A 20,365-nucleotide genomic window follows, 5' to 3' on the forward strand; every position below is an offset into this window, starting at 1 on the left:
GGCTGGTTATGCAGGACCAAGAAACCAAGGAAAGTCAGACAGAAACAAGCGCCTCTGTGCGACAACAGAGATGAGACGCTGTGAAGCTGGACTGCATGAGAAAAAAAAGAAAAGGTGGCTAGGAAATTCTACCCTTCTTGCATTTCTGCACCACTCTAAGTCGTTCAGCTAATTCCAAAGTTGTGAGTTCCTGTACGTGCAGTCCGAGCCATCCTATAACTTTAAATACGAATGCAGACTTTCTAATGACTGATCACAAAGAGGCAGCCAACAAAAATATTTATATGCAATATTACCATAGAAACAAGCAGATTTCACCCACTCCTCCAGGTTAAAGAGGATAAAGCACACGCGGCACCTTCTGTCAAGACAAGATGACAGCGGCTCAGAGCTCCAACCAACCAGTGAGGGTCAGCTCTCCCTTACTTCTTCTAATTGATGGAGTTATTCTTTGTTCAGTACTTTAGCACTTGAAAATTATAAAAGTAATATAAATAATGTACACGTATATAGTGTGTATGTACAGTATATAGTATATACTATAGTATATAAAAGTATGATATTGTATATTATTGCATATTAAGTATGGTAGAGTTGAATTTTGAAAAGTATAGTATAGTAGTACAGTATAATATAGTATATTATATATATATATATATCTGTATCGACACATATGTTTTATGATATGAAACATTTATTTTACAGAATGAACAATGCAGGAAATGTGCATTTGTGTTAAAATGTATTTCTCTTAATTCAATATTAAACTGTAAAATATCAAACCTCAATTACATTTCTTTATCAAAACGGTTTGATGATAACATTTTAGGAATCATCGCCAAACAGATCGTATTAGAACATTTCTCCAGTGTTGGCGATGGTCCCCAAAATCCAAAGCAGACAGGCTCTAGTATACAGACTAGTGAATGTACAAACTGTGTCTATGTATTAGATGCAGAAATCACATTACACATTTATAACAATAATCTGTTGTGTTCATAATTAAGACACAGTTCATTTCCTGGTTGGATGGTTTCGACAATATTTCAGTGCTGACGTGATGTGCACTTCTCAGTGCGTGTTGAAAATGACCTCGTCTTAATAAGAACCGCTGGGTTTGAAACAGATGCATGATTGTGATGTCATGTCCTCCAGGGTTCCTCCTGACCAGGCACTGTAATGTTTCACGTTTGTTTCAGTGGAGGGACACGCCGCTGCATGCATAAGACAAAGTGAGGGTCTCTGACAATAATGAGATCTGTGCATGTTCACAGCGCTGGGAATTCGAAGGTTGAAGTCATTTTAAGATAATTAAAAGAGAGCTGTGCTTCAAGCGGGTTTTCCACTGTTGCGTAGCAACGCCGAGAAATACACGTGCATGCTTCCCCAAGCAGCTGTCTAATGAGAAGGGACGGTTCCGCCGGTCGCCAATGCTATGTTTGCAAACAAGAAACACGTCCTACTTACTTTCTTTAAGTGTGTGTCTGTGCATGTATGTGACAAGCAGCAGTTGGGTGAGATAAGAAGATTCAGCAACCTCCAATCCTCTGCTGTTTACGAACATGAATTAGATCCAATAAGCTTTTCCTGTTGTCCTGAAGTGTTCGCATGTGCCTGAACATGATAAAACAACTCCACCTGACAGTGTGGGTAGAAAAATGAAGGTAACTCAAACATTCTGCTCCTACCTTTGTGGTTGAAGAGCCCCTCCATCTCCATGGAGGACCTGGAGTGAGCGATGCAGAGCATGGAGCAGGGTACGATCCCCTCCTGGGCCGGAGAGCGGTCTGTGGTCCTCACCAGGCACCAGTCCGGCTTGTCGTGGAGTCGCTCCAGGACCTCCACGGTCTGGCCCCTGCGCACCGTCAGCTCCCCGCTGCTGCCAGCGTTACTGGCCACAAAGTCATGGATCACCACGGTCAACTCACAGCCACCGGACAGCTGAGGAGGACAGAACCGAACAGAGATCTGTAAAACTGAGAACTAATTTTTTCATTGCCATTTGTTAGTTTGACTCTCTGTCTGTCAGCAGGATTATTCAAAATCTACTTAACCAAATTCCGTGAAATTTTGTGGAGAGGTGAGGCATGAGGCATGAGTGGATCTGGAATTTGTTTCCGTCTTATCTAGCATGACGAGATAGGGCTTCAGCTTTGGAGGAGATATATGCTCTGTGCACCCTCCTAGTTGTGTTTATACTGTTTGCATAAAGCATGAATGGATAAATGATATGCAATGAGTCAAAATAGTGTGAAACTGTAGGGATGTCGACCGTGGATGTGAATGTGAGTGAATGGTTGTTTGTCTCTGTATCTTGGCTCCGTGATGGGCTGGCCACCTGCTCAGGGTGTACCTCGATTCTCGCCCAGTGTCAGCTGGGATTGGCTCCAGCTCCCCCTGTGACCCTCAAAGGAGAGGCAGTATAGACAATGGATGTGTCTGTGTGATAAACTGTGATTAGTGTGCTGATGAACTAACTGAGAAGCTCAACTTTCCATGAGAGGAGCCTCCAGTCGTTAAAGTAGATGCAGCCAGTGTGCAGCCTTGTTTAAAACTGAAACACTGAATTAGAAAAAGCTACTGTTCATTTTGATCTCATCCAGTCAGATCTGATTACCAGCTCCCAGGTCCACAGAATGCGGCTCGGGCCACAAACCTTAGGGATAACTAACCAAGCCCAACATGAACAGGAACATCATTTTAAAACTTTGAACTGAAAGCCCGTCGACCTGTCAGGATGCGTCAGGTCGGGCATTCACACTCTCCAGGTGAAGCTGGTGTTGTATCTCTCTGACCTCCGCTATCGACTGTAAATGTGAAAACCAGACATACGTAAAATGTCTCCTGCATCAAGTTATGACACTATTAGTGCATGGAAATATGAGCTAATGCCAACAAGAATGATGATGACTCACTTAGATGAATTCTGACATTACACAATGAATTCTCTCTGAACAAAAAGCTAATTTTTCCACCCAACATCCTTGGCTAACTCAAGCAGTGCTGTAAAGTCAAAGTGTAAATGCGCTGATGATCGGTGACTCATTCTAGCGCAGCAGAAGAAAACGTCACCGTGACGATCCGACTCTTCTGAGGTGAAATTAGTCACTTTGCTGTGAGACATTTCTGTTCAATGCAGATGGAGAATACAGTCGCCTGTTGCTATTGATGCTTCAATCTCTTAAAGAAGTGCTCACAGGATAAAACATCGTCATAGTACACCAGAGGACGCACATATTCTCTTGTTGTACAAATAAAAAATAAAAAAATTACGTCGACACTGTGACATTGTTACAATAATAATGGATTTATTGTAATTAATAATTGAAAATTTAAACTAATACCATAAATCCTCTTTGTTGGTGTTCATCTGACCAATAGTTAAATTTCAAGTCCTCAGATCTTCACTCATCATCAGGACTTTGCTACTAGTACAGATATATTGTTATTATGAAGATGCATTTTCAGTTAATGTGAAAACTAACATATAAACAACTCTGTGTTAGAAAATAAAAATAACTGTAATCATCAGGTGATTAATTAACATTAACATTAACAACTGATAATCAAAGATTTATACTTAGCATAAAGTTACGCCATTTTATGCGTCCAGACAGTGTTCCTTCATTATACTGTTGACATTTCTACTGTTTAGCATTACTGAAATAGATTGCATCAATGCTTTTTTTCCTTCTCCATAAAATAATGTAAATTATGCAATTTATAATGTAGCACATATTAGCAACCTACCCTTTGGTAGTGTGGCAAAGCCAGAGAGCTGAGGAGCTGAGAGATGGGATTTGAGCTCCTGTCCTCCAGCCTGTCCATCGCTCTCCACTCCCTCATTGCAAGAAAAGTCCAAAAGAGCGAGCAAACTCTACAGAGCAGTTTCACTAATGTCCTAAATCACTACAAGAAGATGCTCACTAGTTAAACGGAAAATAAGGTTAAATTTGTAGATTTTTTAAATGCACTATCCTGTCCCAAGTGATTAAAATCCTAATTCATTAGAACAACTCAAGGCTTGTAGAAGAATCGCTGCCATCCACTGAACCAGTCAACAGCACTCCTCTGTGGGTGCTAACAATCAGGCTATTGAAGCTCAAACGATCCCCTGTTGGGTGTCTCTTCTCTGCAGCGGTGCAGTTAATCCATCCTCATCTTTAAACAACTGCTTCCTAAATTTATCTCACTATAATCCATTCAGCAACAACAACTAAAAGATACACCGAAGATTTTGAGGAAAAAATAAAGCTGTGGTCGCCCGACTCTTCCGATCGCTCGAAGCAAAGAGTGAGATCGATAGCTGTGTGGACTCAAAGCTGTGCTCTCCTGTCTGGCATACAGACGAGAGTCCTCTGTGAACAGAGCGTGGGAGGCTGAAGCTGCTGACACACAAGTCAAGGCATTGGCACACACACACACACACACACACACACACACACACACACACACACACACACACACACACACACACACACACACACACACACACACACACACACACACAAGATATCAACACAAACACACCACTGTCACTGCCTCCTGAATGAGAGGGCTCACAGAGAGGGAGATACAGAGAGGCATTGAAAAAGTGAGGATGAAAAGCAAAGTTTGTATTTGCATGTTATTATTGAGTGTTCTGATGGTTTATGCATGCGAGCATGTCCTAAACGGAGGGAACAATCACTAATGAATTAGTGTCTGTGATAGACACACAGAGTCATGTCACATGAAACCACCACAGAGGAGAGCTTATTGTGCCAACAGTTAATTAATAAACAGCAACAATAAGTTCGTTAAGCTAATTTTCTTATTTACCTGATTACAGTAGTAGTGAATGAGGCTGAGGCTGAGCTGGGGAAAGTCCAAATCAAGTGTGAAAACAATGACCTCATTTAAGAACTCACCACTGTCATTTATAATTAGTATGACATAAAAGTATAAAGAGGCTTTTTAATGTGTGTGTATGTGTTTGTGCTTTACACTTGCTCATACTGAGCGTAGGAGGACAGGCCTTCTGTGGTGCTATTACCAGATATAACCACGGCCGACTGTCCCCAGTGAGATAAGATAGTTTTTTTTTCTCTCTCTCTCTCTCTCTCTCTCTCTCTCTCTCTCTCTCTCTCTCTCTCTCTCTCTCTCTCTCTCTCTCTCTCTCTCTCTCTCTCTCTCTCACATTGCTTTAAATCTCTGTCAGATGGACTGTGCCTTCCTCCTAACACAAACAAACCAGTTTCACATGAAACAACTTACAGAGAGTTGCTTGCATCTACCCAGGCTGCAGCTTCATGTCAGTTTATGTACGTCCACATTGTGTCGCCGCGTGACGACACGACGTGGACGTACATTAACTGAGTGAACTGACTCCTATGCATTGAGACTGTGTGTGTTTGTGTGTTTTCCTACCTTGTCACTGTCCAGTGTGTTCTGCGATGTACGTGAGGCAATGGAGATGGTATCTGGTTGGCTGCTGGCGTCTCCCTGGCTGTCCAGGTCCTCCCCGTCTCTGCTGGCAGGAAATATCATTACAGCCATTCCATTATTAATCAATGAGATTTGATCAACCTATTACTGGATATATAAATTATTGAATTGAAAGTTGGAGGACTGTCCCCAAAGGAATAACAGATTCGGTGCAGAATTGAAGAGGGGCTGTTTGGTGCAGTTCTAGTTTTGTTTGTTGCTTTCCAAATCATGACTGTACTTTTTGCACATATAAAGGAACGTTATTGACATTTACTCTTATGAACAGCACAAACCAGATCTTACCGTCTGCCTTTATGTTTAGCTGTGGTGGCTTTAGGGATGTGGATGGGCTCCTTCAGAGCTCCACGCAGGTGCACGGTTCGCTCCTGGATCACCTCCCGGATGTGTTTGATCCAGTCCTGCTTGTTCTCCAGACTCGAAGACTTGGACACAAGATCAGTGTTAAATCTCAAAGTCTGTCAAGACAGCAGTGTAGCCAGGTCTCTACTCAGACAGAACATATAATTCAGCAGCAAATGGTGTTGGCAGTTGAGCTGTTCACGGCTTGAATTAATCAATTGTTGACCTATGGTAAAGTAACAGGTTGCTTTTAGTGATTATAATTCAGTCTGATCCCATACGAGTGCTTTGAACCCTGCAATCATGTACTCGAGTCCCACGTCTGTATTCAGACAATGACGACAACAGCCGCACTTAGGCTTCCACACAGACGCTACGGAAATGTATTGTTGGCCTTGCGTCTATTTACGTCACTGAGGCGATGCATGAACACCGTATTGAGCATGTGACTACCCTCTCTGTCTGTGTCTTCTCCTCCTGCTTCACTTAGCAACCAGCGGCATCAAGGCTGCCGAGGCGCTGTGTTGTATTGAGCCGGTCATCGACGGTTATGTAATAAGACACAATTTCCTGTCTTCTTCTCCATCAGTCTCAAATCAAACACATGCAGTATCTACACACACCCTGAATAAAGCACTGCCCCTGACTCAATACGTGAGAACTACCGAGCTGCTTGTGAAGCGGCCATGGTAATATTTCTGTGTGATGAGTGAATAAGTAGCAGAAAGTAACACTCCAACCTCCCACAGGGACTGAACTTTCTTGGCTGAGCAGAGGGAACTATGCAGGATTCAGTGGGGGTGGACTACATATATGGAGTTGACGCTTCCTCTTTATGTGTGAAAAACCTGACCGCTCCTACAGAAGGGAAATCGTGTGAGGATCTATTTTATTTTGAGTACGATGCCCAAAGAAGCGTTCAAGTTCCTTTCTGGTTCTCAGTTCTCACTACATTTTTTTACATTTTCACCAATTTCCTATGGAATAATTCATAGATCTCAAAGAAAAAAAAGAAACAGGTATATTAAGAACACTGATATCTAGTGTGTACAACTTGGGGGACAATTTAAAGAGTCTGTTGGGTCTTGGTGGAGGTATGCGCTTCTCTACGTGCAATTCAACTTCAGAAAGCAGCGGCGAAAAAGTGAACCCCTTTATCTGCAGAATCTTGATACCTTGAGGACGATCTTGTTGTCTGAGGTCGGGGTCCTGCCCACCCACAGGGCAAACTTACAAGGGTCTCCCTCCACGTGTTCTGTCACGCCGAGCTCCGACGTCTGAGGAGGAGAAAAACATGTCCGAAAATTTAGATTAACAAAAATATGATGCTATGTTACATATATAAAAAGGAAATGTGTGACTTAGACCCGTCTAGATCTGGTATTAACATCAGTCATCATCAACATCATAACATCTGAGTGATCCGATTACAAGTGGTCAGCTCTATGTTGAGCTGAATGCACCCAAATGCGTTGGTCTGGGACACGTGGACTCATTGTTATTACTGTGTGAACACAAAAGTGCTGGGGCCACATATGAAGGACCGCCTACTCAGCTGACATCTTCTGACCCGCTTCACTTTCATCAGACAACATATTTTTATGTTCACACCTTCAGCTCCAACTCGGTCCGAGGTTGAGTCCAAAGCCTGATATGAACTAAAGAAAGCGTAATGTGGAACCTGTGCTGCCACAAGACGCAGAGATGTCCAACTATAATCTGATGTCATCGTGCTATGTTTGTGCGAGTGTTGCATCGTGGAGCAGGTTGGCCATGGTCATTTGTGCATCTACATTTATTGTCTTCTCAGCTGTCGTAATCTGAACAAAAAGACAAAGAGCCCATAAATGAGCGCATCACTTACAAAAAGCTTGCTCTTGAAGAGGTATTTGCTGCGGCCGTTGGAGTCTTTGACCTCTTTGCTGAAGACCAAGGACATCTCGAACAGGAAGAGGTGTCGGTCGCGACCTTTACGAATAAGAGTCTTGGGATCCCACACCTGGAAGGAGTCCTGGAGGATCAGCTCCCCCTGGGAGTCAATGTTTCCGTCAAAGCCTGAAACAGAAATGTGAAAGAGTAAGTAAGTGGCCTTTGAGTCTGTGCACTCTGCATGAACATGTGTGTGGGTGTCGAATGGAGAGAAGCTGAGTTTAGTTATGTGTGACTCACAGCTGAAAGACTGAATTAAAAAGTGACGGGAGTCCATTCACAAATACAAAGAAGGTGTTTAATTAAAGGCAACATCAGACGAGGACAAACTCAGTGAGCAAGTGTACAGGTGTGGTAGATTTCCATCTATAGGGGAGGTGTCCGTAAGAGCGTGTGTGTGTGTGTGTGTGTGTGTGTGTGTGTGTGTGTGTGTGTGTGTGTGTGTGTGTGTGTGTGTGTGTGTGTGTGTGTGTGTGTGTGTGTGTGTGTGTGTGTGTGTGTGTGTGTGTGTGTGTACCTACCATCCAGCATAGAGAGGTGCATGGCATCATTAGCTCTCTTGGGGACGCTCAGCATCACTTCAAGACCATCCTTGATCTCACCTTTTCCCTCCTCACAACATGTCAGCAACTCCTACAGAAATATGAAAAAAAGTAGGTTACATTCCTAATAACAGTAATCCTTTTTGTCACGGTTGGTCTGCGAAGTTCCAATGTCAACAATTAATACAGTTGGACCAGATTTTTTTTCTTCATACACACTGTTGTACCTTGAGAAGAAGCTGGTACTTAGTGATTCTCTGGACTGGTTTGATCAGGTAAGAAGAGATGGAGTTAGCAAGACGATGCCTCTGCTGGATTTCCTGTAAAAAATCAAAAGGCAGACATTGAAAGTATTGAAAACTTGATAATTCTCTGTGCTGTTGTTGTTGCTGGTGTGTAGATGACAGAATGTGAGACATCACTCAGTTAAAAACTAGCATCACACGTCATCACACGTCGAGCAGTACTGGTAGTGACTTACATCAAAGTAGGGTCCAGCGTGCTCCAGGATGAGCTGAGTGGAGTCAGGCTTGTTCTTACAGTAGTTCACATACATCTGGAACTTATCAGCCTGAGCAGAAGAAACAGCTTCAGTATTTTACTCACAATGTATCAAGAGTCTTGGATGCTGAACAACTTATGTAATATGTTTTGGTATTGAATGAAAAAACAAAGAAACTAGAATTACTGCCCTCTGGTGGTATGCCTCCACCAACCAGTACAGTTTCAGTCTACATATAGTTTTTTGCGGAGCCATATGAGGTCACCGTGATCTTTGACCACAGAACTTACTTCAAAATACTGGTCAAAATTTGAAGGAATTCTCTTAAGGCTGTTCGAGAGGGCAAAGCATGTTTTCTAAAGAGGCCACCATGACCTTTGACCTTAGACCACCCAAATCTTATCAGTTAATCAGTGAGACCAAGTGAACATTTGTGCCAAATTTGAAAAGATTCTCTCGCAGTGTTCATGAGATATCGTGTTCACAAGAATGGGGTTGACAGACAACCAGCACACATCCGGCCACTGGGTGTCGCCCACACAAAAAAACAATCAAAACAATGCAACTTGGTATTAGTTGAGGTTTCCCCAAGCACAGCTCAGTAACACAAATAGGAACTGATATATATATAAAACATAAAGCTTGTAGATCTCGTACCCAAGTCACAAAACAATGGCCGACATCCTCCGGAAGCTGCTCATACTTTTCCAACTCCTTAAGGAAGATGCTGTTTAGAGACGGAATGAATTATGGTTGGAACAATAAGAGGCTGTCGTATAGTTATAATCCTGAAACACTGAATAAGCAATTTGAAATGTGTAATTAAGAGCTAAACTCTGTGATGTAAACAGGACGCCACAGTTCACTGCTCCACTCACTTGTGGTGAAACTCGTAGAGGTCCTGCATGTTCCCAAAGATGATGTGTTCTTTGTTGACGATACCAGGAGGAATCTCCTCCACACCGCTGGTCATCTCCCACAGGTATGTCTACACACACACACACACACACACACACACACACACACACACACACATTCCAGAGCAGCTAATTAAATACCTACAAGTATAAGAGCATCTGATCATCACATATTGCAAACCTTGACTAATCATTTACAGATTTTGTGAGCAACCCAAACAATCCTGTTCTAAAAAAGTGTAAAATAAAAGAAAATGTTTATTTAATTTAGAGATAAAGAGCTGATTTTAAATAATCATTATTCCACAGTTAATTGACAAAATATTATATGCGTCTTGTGTTTGTGTGGTACGTTACTAAATACTTACATCCATACATTCCCGCAGGTCTCTGACGTAGGTTTTCTCCGTCTGAATCAGCTCAGCCATTATAAACCTGAAAGGGCAGGTGACACATTGTGAGACGAGACAGTGGTTTAGTGCTTTTTTTAGTTTCATCTGAGGTCTCACTTTGGTACCTGAAGATGAGACTGTAGAAGCAGTAAAGCCTTTCACTCAACTTTACTGTTTCTTCATTTGTTCTACATATTTACAGCATAATGTGATGTAAACAACTATCATCATCAAACATCATCATCTAAAAAATACATTATTTTGACATAAGACACATTTAAGACAAATCCAGTGCATGTTGCTACATGTTGATGCATCACAACTCCTGTATGGCTCATAAACTGAGTGTGGATACCCGACCCCAGCCCATCGGGGTCTGCCGGGCCGGGATCAGACAAGCATTTTGAAATGATAATTGGGTTTGGTCACATTGTTCCCATTTAGATTTTTTATGCTGCACGTGCTTGTAATTTTGGGTTGGGTCTGGGTGAGTCCTGTTTCGGGCTTGGTCGGGCTCAAATGCGGCCTGAGCCACTCTCTACTATGAACATATGATGAATATTTTACAGACTATTTGTAGAATCCCTCTTGTGTAAACTCTCTTATCAAACTAATTACCTCCGAAATTCTTCACAGCATCGGGAACACTGATTTTGGGATAAAAGCACATTACTGCTCTGGATCTTCTGACATCAATTATAAACTCCATCTCAGTTTGTTTACACCGTTAATCAGATTTGAAGAATCCAGTGTTCACGATGATGTGCTTGTGTTTGGTGGGTTAATTTGACATTAAGCCATATTAGGCCCAGCAATTTGAAGTGAAAGCTCGGCTGCAGCGATGAAACGTGAAAGTGAAATTCAACATGTTTTGATACGTTTGCTGGAAACAACTATTTTATAATTATTCATCCAGGTGGTTTGATACAGGCCTCCATAGAGAACCTGTTTCACTGATCACCATGTAGTCATCAGCGTACAAAGATGAACTGATCGTTGGACTTACTCTTTCCTTCTCGCTGATTTCCTCTTCTCCTCGTTGAGTTCGTGGGCAGCATCCCTCAACTTGACCTCTGACCCCGGAGCACTGGCTGGGATGATGTCCAACTGCAGCTCTTTACTCTGCAAACACAGGGAGACAGCGGCTATTGTGTGGCACGTACCAGGCGTGGCATTCAGCAGTCAACACACCGGCTTGTGATGCATTGGATTTCACTTAGCACCAGCTCATTAAAATAAACCGCTGGGAGTTAAAAAAGAAGATGTGTTGATAGAAGGTCTCCATTATGTATCTATAGTACATGCGAACACCTGGTGCAGCTTCCACACTTAAATCTGCAATAAAATTAAAGCCAGGGGAAGTTCGTATAATAACATTCATCAAATGAAACAAGATATTGTAGCACTTATCTAGAAGCCAAGGTTCAAGCCTAATTACTATAACCTGGGCCAACGCATGTGAACAGATCTGTCGTAACATAATAAAAAGAATAGAGCTGATCTGTGCTCCTCTTTGATTTTTATTAGTACTCACAGCCTTGTTTGAGTCAGAAGAAATGCCGAGCGCCGTTTCCAGGCAGGTTCGGTATTTGTCCATGCGGAGCGAGAAGTCCCTGTAGCGCTTGTCCACCGAGGACACCCATTTCTTTATCTCCAGGGCATGGGAGTGGCCCTTGTCACAAAACCCATCGGCCAGCTGGATCAACAGCTTCACCCTCTCTTTGGTTTGCTGTCAATAGAAAAAAACAAATCTGAATTCAGCGAGCGGATGGAGAGAGTTGGACACAGAGTGGATCTGACGCCGGAGGAAAAGGTGGATACGAGAGAGACAGAGGGAAAGAGAGAGAGAGTTACGCAACAGTGTGTGGCTTGATGGACACAAAAGCTTGTTCTCTAACACAATAACAGTGACACAGCAAAGGGGAGTCAGGACAATACACTGCCGAGGGAATGGGCCTCACAGCGGAGCGCTGTGCAAACACGCACTCAGATCAACAGGCAACAATAAAGCCCTCACAGTCAGAGGTCCACAAGCAAGTTTAAAAACACAGACACACACATACACTCACACACCTTTGCTGTGATCTGGAAGTCTTCGTGCTCCTTCAGCAGTTCCTGCGTGTGGTGAATACTGGAGCCAGTGGACATGTGTGTGGACAGGTAAAACTCCCCAGTGTCGTGGATCCACTCCAGGGCCTGAGGATGAACAACCAATCCCAAGTGAGAACACTGACACTATACAGGGAGTTTAGTTACACAATGTGAGAGAGTCTCTTATAACTACCACAATCTGACAACCTGGTACCAGCTGTAGTGCACCTGGATCTCATATAAAACAATAATGTTCAAGCTAATGCATGTTTGTATGAACTCAACATCATCCACATCATCCACCCATATTCAATGGAACATTTCTATAAATTAGTTCTGATCCATAATCAAAATGTGTCTTTCTCTAAAGAAGAATAAAACCTTTATGATAATTATATTCATTGAAATTCAGGGCTGGTATCACTGCCATCAATTTGAATTGATAGAGAAATTAGATAAGATTAGTTTAACATTAAACTCAAAATGTTTACATCCTTTTGAATCTGGCTTTCAGTTGTATTTATTTATATCTTAGCTAAGTTTACTATTTGGTATATCCTATCATTTGAAGTTTAATTTCTTCCATTATTTTCCCTTTTCTTTTTACTTATTCCCTCTCACCATTTGAATTATTATTTTTACCTTCTTTTTGTATAACTTTTAATTATTTCCATTCTGTTCACTTCTATTTATTTGATTCCATTCTTTTTTTTGTTATTTTTTTGTTTAATTGATGAGATACCGTTTCCTCTGGGAATAGAGGATATTTTGTTTGTATAATAAGTGCTATATAGATAAAGTGTGACTGATTGATATACTCCTAACATTCAATTTTGAAAGGTCTTAATTATTTTGTATTTTTTCAAATGTCTGTGTAGTTTATATTTTGGCCTGCAGGTTGTACAACCAATCAAACTGTAACACCAGAAAACATTTGGTCTCAGTAGATTAAAACACAGATCTCCCTAAAATACCCATGTCCATGCTGCCTATGATGTCATTTGACGTTATTGCTTGTGCATTGCTATGTACCTGCACTGTGCTATATACAAAAACACCACAAGAGGGAGCTATGTGACTTGTATTTAAACGGCTTCAGATCTGGTAAAGACATTGAATTGCGCCACAGATTCTAACTTACTCATCTCATCTCATGAATAAAGATTTTCTCACAGTCGTGATTAAAAAACACAACCAACGTCAGCTCAGTCTGTGGAGCGAGAAGAGATCCTGGCTGTTCCAGGGTTATTTAAACTTGCTCACTTGTTAGATTGAAAAAGATTGAGCGCTCTTATGACTTGACCTCTCATCCTCCTAAAGCTCAGAACCTCTGCTCCTCTAAAACACAGCAAAGCTTTACACTCAAACTCCCAGAGGTTGAAATCTTCAGCAGTGCCTGGGGGCAAAACGAGAGGCTGGAGCCAAGTGTTTGAGCGGTGCTCTGTAATACACACAGTGTTTACATTGCCACATAATGATAGGTGTCTTTGAGGCTGTCATTGTTGTGGATGTCTGCGAGCTTACATCACTTCCAGGATATGTGACATGTATCATTAACAAGGAAACACAGGCCGCGTGTATTATTTAAAAACGGTGAGACAAAGCGAGATGGAGGTTGCAGCTGTTTTCTAACTGAGACAAGTCGACGGGCAAACACGATCCAATCATCTCACAGGGAGAGGACGAGTTCCGCTGAATCTGTGTGAGGGGAATCCAATGACAAAAACGTGCTGATCTAGTCTGAATGGTCAATATTAGACACGAGAACAGCATTTTCTGATGACCTTAATCTGAATAAATTCATACTCAGAATAACCAAGACATGTGCAGTATTCTGATCTTAGTCTCATTGTGTAGATATGAATACAGCTAATTCGCAGTAATGATATTCATAAACAGTATATAACGATGGATGGTGCGCCTCTATTTCCTCCCACTATCCAGAAACCAAGCTAAAATAGCCTGGTTGTGAACATCTGCCCAACATCGATTGGGGGATGGAGCTTCGATCGCAAGGTCCTGATACACTCGATATAAGCGCTCAACCAATCACGAGTCAGTCTCAGCTGTCAGTCATGATGTTTTACTGCATTTTTATAGTATGAAATAACTAATTAAAACCAAACTTACCGGGAAAATTAACACTTTAACAAACATTATTGACATTAGAATTACATAAAATGTATTTGACAAGAAACTTTTTAGATTGGTCCATCTCCCATCCACTAACACAGAGGAGGCAGGGTCTATGATAATACTGCAGCCAGCCACCAGGTGGCGCTCCAGATGCTTAACGTACTATATGAGTTTTTACAGTATTTTACCACATCGACAGCAACTCATGTCAACATCATAGTCGAAATAACGTCTCATTCAGAATAAGGTCAATAGTCAGATCACATGTAAACATTGTCATTGCCAGTGAACACAGAAACACACAAACTCAAACACACACCTGTTTGGCGCTGCGTTCAAACACCACGTATTGCTGACACTGGTCCAGTCTCCGCTTCCTCATGGTCCAGAAGTGCAGGACTCTGTTCTCTCTCTGCAGCAACTCATTCAAGATATCTGATGGGAAATAAATGAATGCATTCCAGATGTTTATCACTGTACGTCAGCATTACACAGGAAGATACTGAACTCATGGCTCAACGTATCATTCTGTGAATAAATTAAAATATAAGCTAATTGACATCTTTGCAATGATTAGTTGCAGAAATGAGGAAGGTGATTATTATTAATACTTTGTCTACTTACTCTTAACCTGAGTCTCTGGAGCTTTGACGTGGGACAACATGCCGGGCATGTTGACACCGTTTCTGTGCAGGTACTTCAAGAAGACATCAGCGTTACGTCTGGCTAATGTACAGGCCTGTATGTGTGCAGAAGGAGAACAGACGTCATTTACAGTGTCAACAGCATCATCCCTCTGAGAGATACAACATTCTTAATTAAAATAGGTTGTTTTTACTGTTTATACTCTTACTGTGCAATACCATCATCTCTCTCACCTTGAGGAAGGCCTCCTTCTGCTCCAGATGTTTGCTGATCATGGGAGTGACGTGGTCGGAGTCGCTGTTGGGCCCCAGTTTATCAGCACCACCGCACCAGTCTTCTTCTCTCTTGTACTCCTGCTCAAGGCTCTCCAGCACACTGCACACCTGAGACGGTGATGACACGGTGCATAAAACTACTGCGAGATGAAACATTAACCTTCAAGCAACCTTTGCGCCTGCACATCCTTGAGAATCGTTCCTTTTAATCGTGCTCTGACACAGAGTTCCAGGTCCACTAATGCTGAAAAGTGGGAAGAGTAATTCCCATAATTTATTTCAGCATTTCTGCTCTAACTCACTCGGATTCAAGATTGTCTAACACACTGGAGCACATATGAGTTGGTGGCCCTAACTCCCACACACCTGCTCAGAGGTCTTGTAGAAGGCCACAGAAGCATTAACCAGCTTGAGTCTGTCCTCCATCTTCAGCATCAGCTGCTGCCAATGATCTGCAACCTTCAAAGGTAAAAACAAAGCAAATCAATTTTCCACTTACCACTTTAATAAAAAAAGCAATGAATAACAATGATATTCTTGTTTACAGTTAACGATGTGTAACATGTTAGGAGAGCTCTACCTTTTCTGCACAGTCTCTGATCATATCCATGTCGTAGTGGTTGGCCTGGAGCAAGGCCTCGGCCTTCTGCTGGACCTGCAGTGCACTCTGATGGGTTTTCTGCACAGGGGTTAAAGTAGAGAAAAACAACAATGAAATTCAAGAGCTATACGAATCTCTAATTCATAATGATTGCTTGGAAAATATGATCCCAGCTTCCAGTTGCCCCTGCAGTTTTTGGCACAGAGTGGAGGAGCAGGGAGCAAGAGAGGAAAAGCTAAATAAATAAAGGTAGAGTCTGATTAGAGCTGTGTCAAAGATTGGCCCGAGGGGAGCATTCAGGAAAGGAAATGAGAGAAGGGGTTGAAAGAAAATAGGACTGGTACATTTTGTGGTCTGTCAAAGCGGTTAGTCTGAGAATAAGTCTTTTGATCCTTGCAGGACTCGGAGCACTTGAGGGAAGGAGAGCAGACGGAGATACAGGAGGAATGAGGTATTTCCTGTCACTTTTGATAATGGTAACCTGACATATTTCTTTATGGCTCCTGCACCTGCAAGGTACGGTCGAGGACAAAATTCCCACATCCCTTAACTTTCAGAGACTGCAGTTATGGCTTATGTGTTTCAGTTCCAGTCTCACGTGTGTAATAATCATAGACACAGCCTTCTTCTGAACGTGTGTACATGTGAGCTGTGTAGAAGTAGGTCAGGCACAGGCCTGCATTGCAAATGAGCTAAGGCTTGATAGAGTTCAAAGAAAATGCACCCTGCATAATCCATGGTTAAAGAGAGAGAGGGAATAAAGGAGAAAGGTAAGCAGAGAGAGTGAAGAAAGCGAGAGGTAGAGATATAAGTTATTCATAATTCCATTTCATGTGTGACTTGTGATAAGAGGAGGAGGAGGTGCACGCAGACGTGAACCTGAGTAGTTTTTAGAAAGGTTGAAGGCAGAAGGGCAACGAGGACGCCCCGGTGCAAAAGTGGGGAAAAGAGGAAACATGATGACAAGGAAGAAGATGAAAAATAGGAAACATATTACTCTTTTGTATTTTACCTCTATTGCATGTTGGAATTGTTCGTGTTCCTTTTGCAGCTGCTCGGCTTCTTGCAACGAGCTGGCGGTGATCAGGCCGGCGTTCAGCATGGACTCTCCATTACGGATCCAACCCAGCACCTACAACACACACACACACAAACAGGCAAAGCAATTTGTTATTACACCTTCTTCATTTTTTTTTTTTAAATGACCAGACTTAGTTGCAGTACTTATGTGCAGAAAACTTCTTGATTAATCGAACTCAAGAAATGTGAGATTCAAATTTCTCACCCTTATTTTGCATCTTTGCCTCATCAACTCTTAGGAAATCTTGCTCCATGTGGCCCGACTTTTTGGTCCTTAATCTTTCTCTTATGATAAACTTTCTTCATTGCCTTTTCATCCGCTAAAGCTCCTCATTCGCTTGCATCCTCACTCTGTCCCCATTTCAATCCCTGCACTCTCTTCAAATCTCACCTTGCATGCACACATTTCTCCCCTCTGTAAATAATCTCTTTAGCTACCACACCCCTGCTGCACACACACACACACACACACACACACACACACACACACACACACACACACACACACACACACACACACACACACACACACACACACACACACACACCTGGATGCACACAAAATCCCATTTGTTCATTGTTTTGCTGGCCTACTTCTCGCCAAACGGTACTCTCTCAAAGACACCTCTCTCTCTCTCTCTCTCTCTGTCTCTGACTCAGCAAAGCACATCTGTTGTGTGGGCGACGGGCAGAGGTGCAACTGAAGCTCAGCTATAAAAGTGATGATGCAACCCCACTCTGACTCGTGTTGTTCAGCCGCTTCCCAACGTGGGGCTTGAATGTTTCCATTGCATTTTTCTATGGCCTCAGGCGGGATAGTTATGCGTGTCAGCAGCTGAATATTGGCAGAACTGAATGACGCACACATAGGATTCACAGGTATGGTATGGCTTACAATAAGGTCTACTTAACACATTTCATCATGCCACTACACCTGACACCACTTTACTGTACTTATCATCTTTGTTATAACCCCTGCTACATCCTTAATCCCTGTTCTAAAGCTTTGCTATTTCTTAAGGTCATAGAGAAACAGGTAACTACCTCTGGGTGTGGAGCTAAGAAGGTAAAAAATACTGCTCTAACAATAGCAACTGTGGGGCAGCGGTGGACTGTCTCGGATTTACAAATCACTTTAATGCCAAATTCAGACTACGTGGCTGTTTTTAAAGTTGTCAGATCGCTTGCTGCCTCCCTTCATTAGGATATATCTTAAGATTCTTTTAATAACTTTTAAAGCTCAGAACGGATCTGGTCCCCAGTAATAATACAGAGACACTAACTCGCCATGCTCCAAGTCGTAACCTTACATCTTCCAACCAACACTTGCTGAGTCAAGGCTGGTAACTACACGTTAATGTGGGTATCTGGCATGTCTACCAACCCAAAAACTCTGGGAAAAAAACACTCGCGCGTTTTGTTATGGTTCCTCTAAGTCAGAAACGTCATGCTTGAGCGACTCGATTGAGCTTCCTGGGTTTTGTGTCGTAACAAGGCACTGGAAGTCTCCCTACATGGTCTTGGCCCCCCCCCCGTCCCCCCACACTCATTACGCCGGGTTTACACCGGAGGCAGCAAGGCAGCGAGGCAGCGCAGCGCCGTTCCCGCGCGCAGCCGCCTGGCTGTTCCCACAGGACGAGCATTTCTCCGCTGGTTAGCCCGCGATTCACTCACATGTGGCATTTGTCTGGATCGTTGGGACTGGGAGGCTGCAGCAGCTGCTCGGGCGCGACCGCTCGCTCTCCCATGCGTGAGCTGGAATTTGTGTCAGCGCCACACAGCCAACAGTGTGGAAGACTTCCGCAGTGTTCAGCACTACTGTAACACTGCGGAAGTCTTCCACACTGCTGGCTGTGTGGAGGACTTCCAGTGTTCAGCACTACTGTACGCCGGGTTACAGTAGTTACGCCGGGTACACCGGCGCGCCCGCCTGGCTGTTCCTGCAGGCGTGCATTTCTCCGGCTGGTCAGCCCCATAGACTGTATATATAAGGTCAGCCCGCGATTCTGCTTTCTCCGCTTGTTGTTGTACCCGTTGAATGTCGGGGTTCGGGGGTAAATGATGGTCTTCATAGCCCCCCCCACCCCTCTCTTTCTCTCTCTGTCTGTCTGCTTGTGTGCTTGTAGTGGATGGGCAGAGGGGACATTTAATTATGTGATTGGGAAAATTAAAACTCCAGGACAACAGAAGGGGAATACAAAGTATGGGATGCATATTTGATAATTTATATCATATAAAATATGTAATTTATATCATTTAAAATCATGGGGGGAGAGGGGGAGGGGGAGCTGGCTCATTAGCATTTAAAGGAACAGGCACTCAAAACAGGTCACTCTGTGGAGGGCTGTTTTAGACAGGGTAAAAAGGGTGCTGTTTTATATGATCCTTGTGGTATTTTGACCAAAGTATGTTACAGACATTTCATTAAGACCCCAAGGAACCATATCAACTTGTGGTAAAATGGGCATGCTATGTCCCCTTTAAAGAAGTGCAGGGGTGATGGGGGGGTCACACACTACACTAAAATATCGGGCTAAAAATCATGCAGTGTGAACCAGGCATTGGCTGCAAAGACAGTTTCTGTAACAGGCCATGGCTACAGCCTCTCTGTGGGCAGATCAGTAAAAATAACATCATATTGGCATCACACCATCATCTCTGTCAGTTCAGTTGCCTCCATGCATCTGCTGAAATGCTTCGCTCTAGTAGATTCTCTTAGTCTCAGTCTCATATCTGCCACCACTTATGCTACATTTTTCATTAGTTCCAACAGAAGCCGACACATAGAGTCTGTTGTGATTCAGCTGAATCCCTCTGATAACAAGCCTTATTATGAACACTGGCTCAGTGTTGTTCTTTCAGTGGGCTACATTACTAACTCTGAACTATTTTCCTGCTTTGAATTCTGCAACTGAACCCAGGGAATGGCTCGTTTGAGATGTTCTTCACTGACACAACAATAAGAAACTATGTCTTTCTTCCCTTGTTGAGCTGCTCTCTGGTCCATTTGTCTCATTTAACCCTCAATCGCCATTTATCTCACTCTGTCGTAGATCTCTGTCTCGACATTAAAACAGACGGATGAAATACCAGGAGAGAGAGAGGAGGGGAAGGGAAGGAGAGAGACTGTTGACACAGGATGAGTCATCGAGTCGCGCTCTTGTACAGACAGAACATCCTGTAGCTCTATTAGCATCTCAACACTCTCCGCTGTAACAATCATGGTACGCTGCAGCCATAAGATGACCGTTTGACCTCTTACAAGAGAAAGAAGCATCATGCGAGAATTCATATGTGAAAATATGTATGATCTCTGTTTTCCACCTGGACACAACCACATACAACTAAATATCACTACTCTAATTTAAATAGGATTTCTGTTCTGGTTAAAAGGGAGAATAATACTGGGATTGTTCTTTCAAAACT

General features: G+C 42.8%; 1 protein-coding gene across 6 annotated transcripts in view; it reads right to left on the reverse strand.

The window, feature by feature from the left end:
- Nucleotides 1-20,365, reverse strand: part of triob (trio Rho guanine nucleotide exchange factor b) — a 112,907-nt gene that overhangs the window by 22,746 nt on the left and 69,796 nt on the right. For 5 of the 6 annotated variants that reach the window (XM_035163153.2, XM_035163151.2, XM_035163158.2 and 2 more), the window contains exons 18-37: nt 16,872-16,991; nt 15,839-15,937; nt 15,625-15,717; nt 15,217-15,366; nt 14,963-15,077; nt 14,658-14,773; nt 12,185-12,307; nt 11,646-11,840; nt 11,118-11,233; nt 10,088-10,154; nt 9,681-9,790; nt 9,460-9,529; nt 8,782-8,871; nt 8,528-8,620; nt 8,280-8,391; nt 7,694-7,884; nt 7,005-7,106; nt 5,773-5,912; nt 5,410-5,512; nt 1,689-1,941 (exon numbers count right to left, since the gene is read on the reverse strand). In XM_035163153.2, the coding sequence (XP_035019044.1) occupies nt 1,689-1,941; nt 5,410-5,512; nt 5,773-5,912; nt 7,005-7,106; nt 7,694-7,884; nt 8,280-8,391; nt 8,528-8,620; nt 8,782-8,871; nt 9,460-9,529; nt 9,681-9,790; nt 10,088-10,154; nt 11,118-11,233; nt 11,646-11,840; nt 12,185-12,307; nt 14,658-14,773; nt 14,963-15,077; nt 15,217-15,366; nt 15,625-15,717; nt 15,839-15,937; nt 16,872-16,991 (2,458 nt within the window). The remainder of the gene's footprint in view (nt 1-1,688; nt 1,942-5,409; nt 5,513-5,772; nt 5,913-7,004; nt 7,107-7,693; nt 7,885-8,279; nt 8,392-8,527; nt 8,621-8,781; nt 8,872-9,459; nt 9,530-9,680; nt 9,791-10,087; nt 10,155-11,117; nt 11,234-11,645; nt 11,841-12,184; nt 12,308-14,657; nt 14,774-14,962; nt 15,078-15,216; nt 15,367-15,624; nt 15,718-15,838; nt 15,938-16,871; nt 16,992-20,365) is intronic. The other variant, XM_035163154.2, reaches the window with a different exon arrangement.

This window comes from Hippoglossus stenolepis, chromosome 8, assembly GCF_022539355.2.
Source record: "Hippoglossus stenolepis isolate QCI-W04-F060 chromosome 8, HSTE1.2, whole genome shotgun sequence".
NCBI classification, from domain to species: Eukaryota; Metazoa; Chordata; class Actinopteri; order Pleuronectiformes; family Pleuronectidae; genus Hippoglossus; species Hippoglossus stenolepis.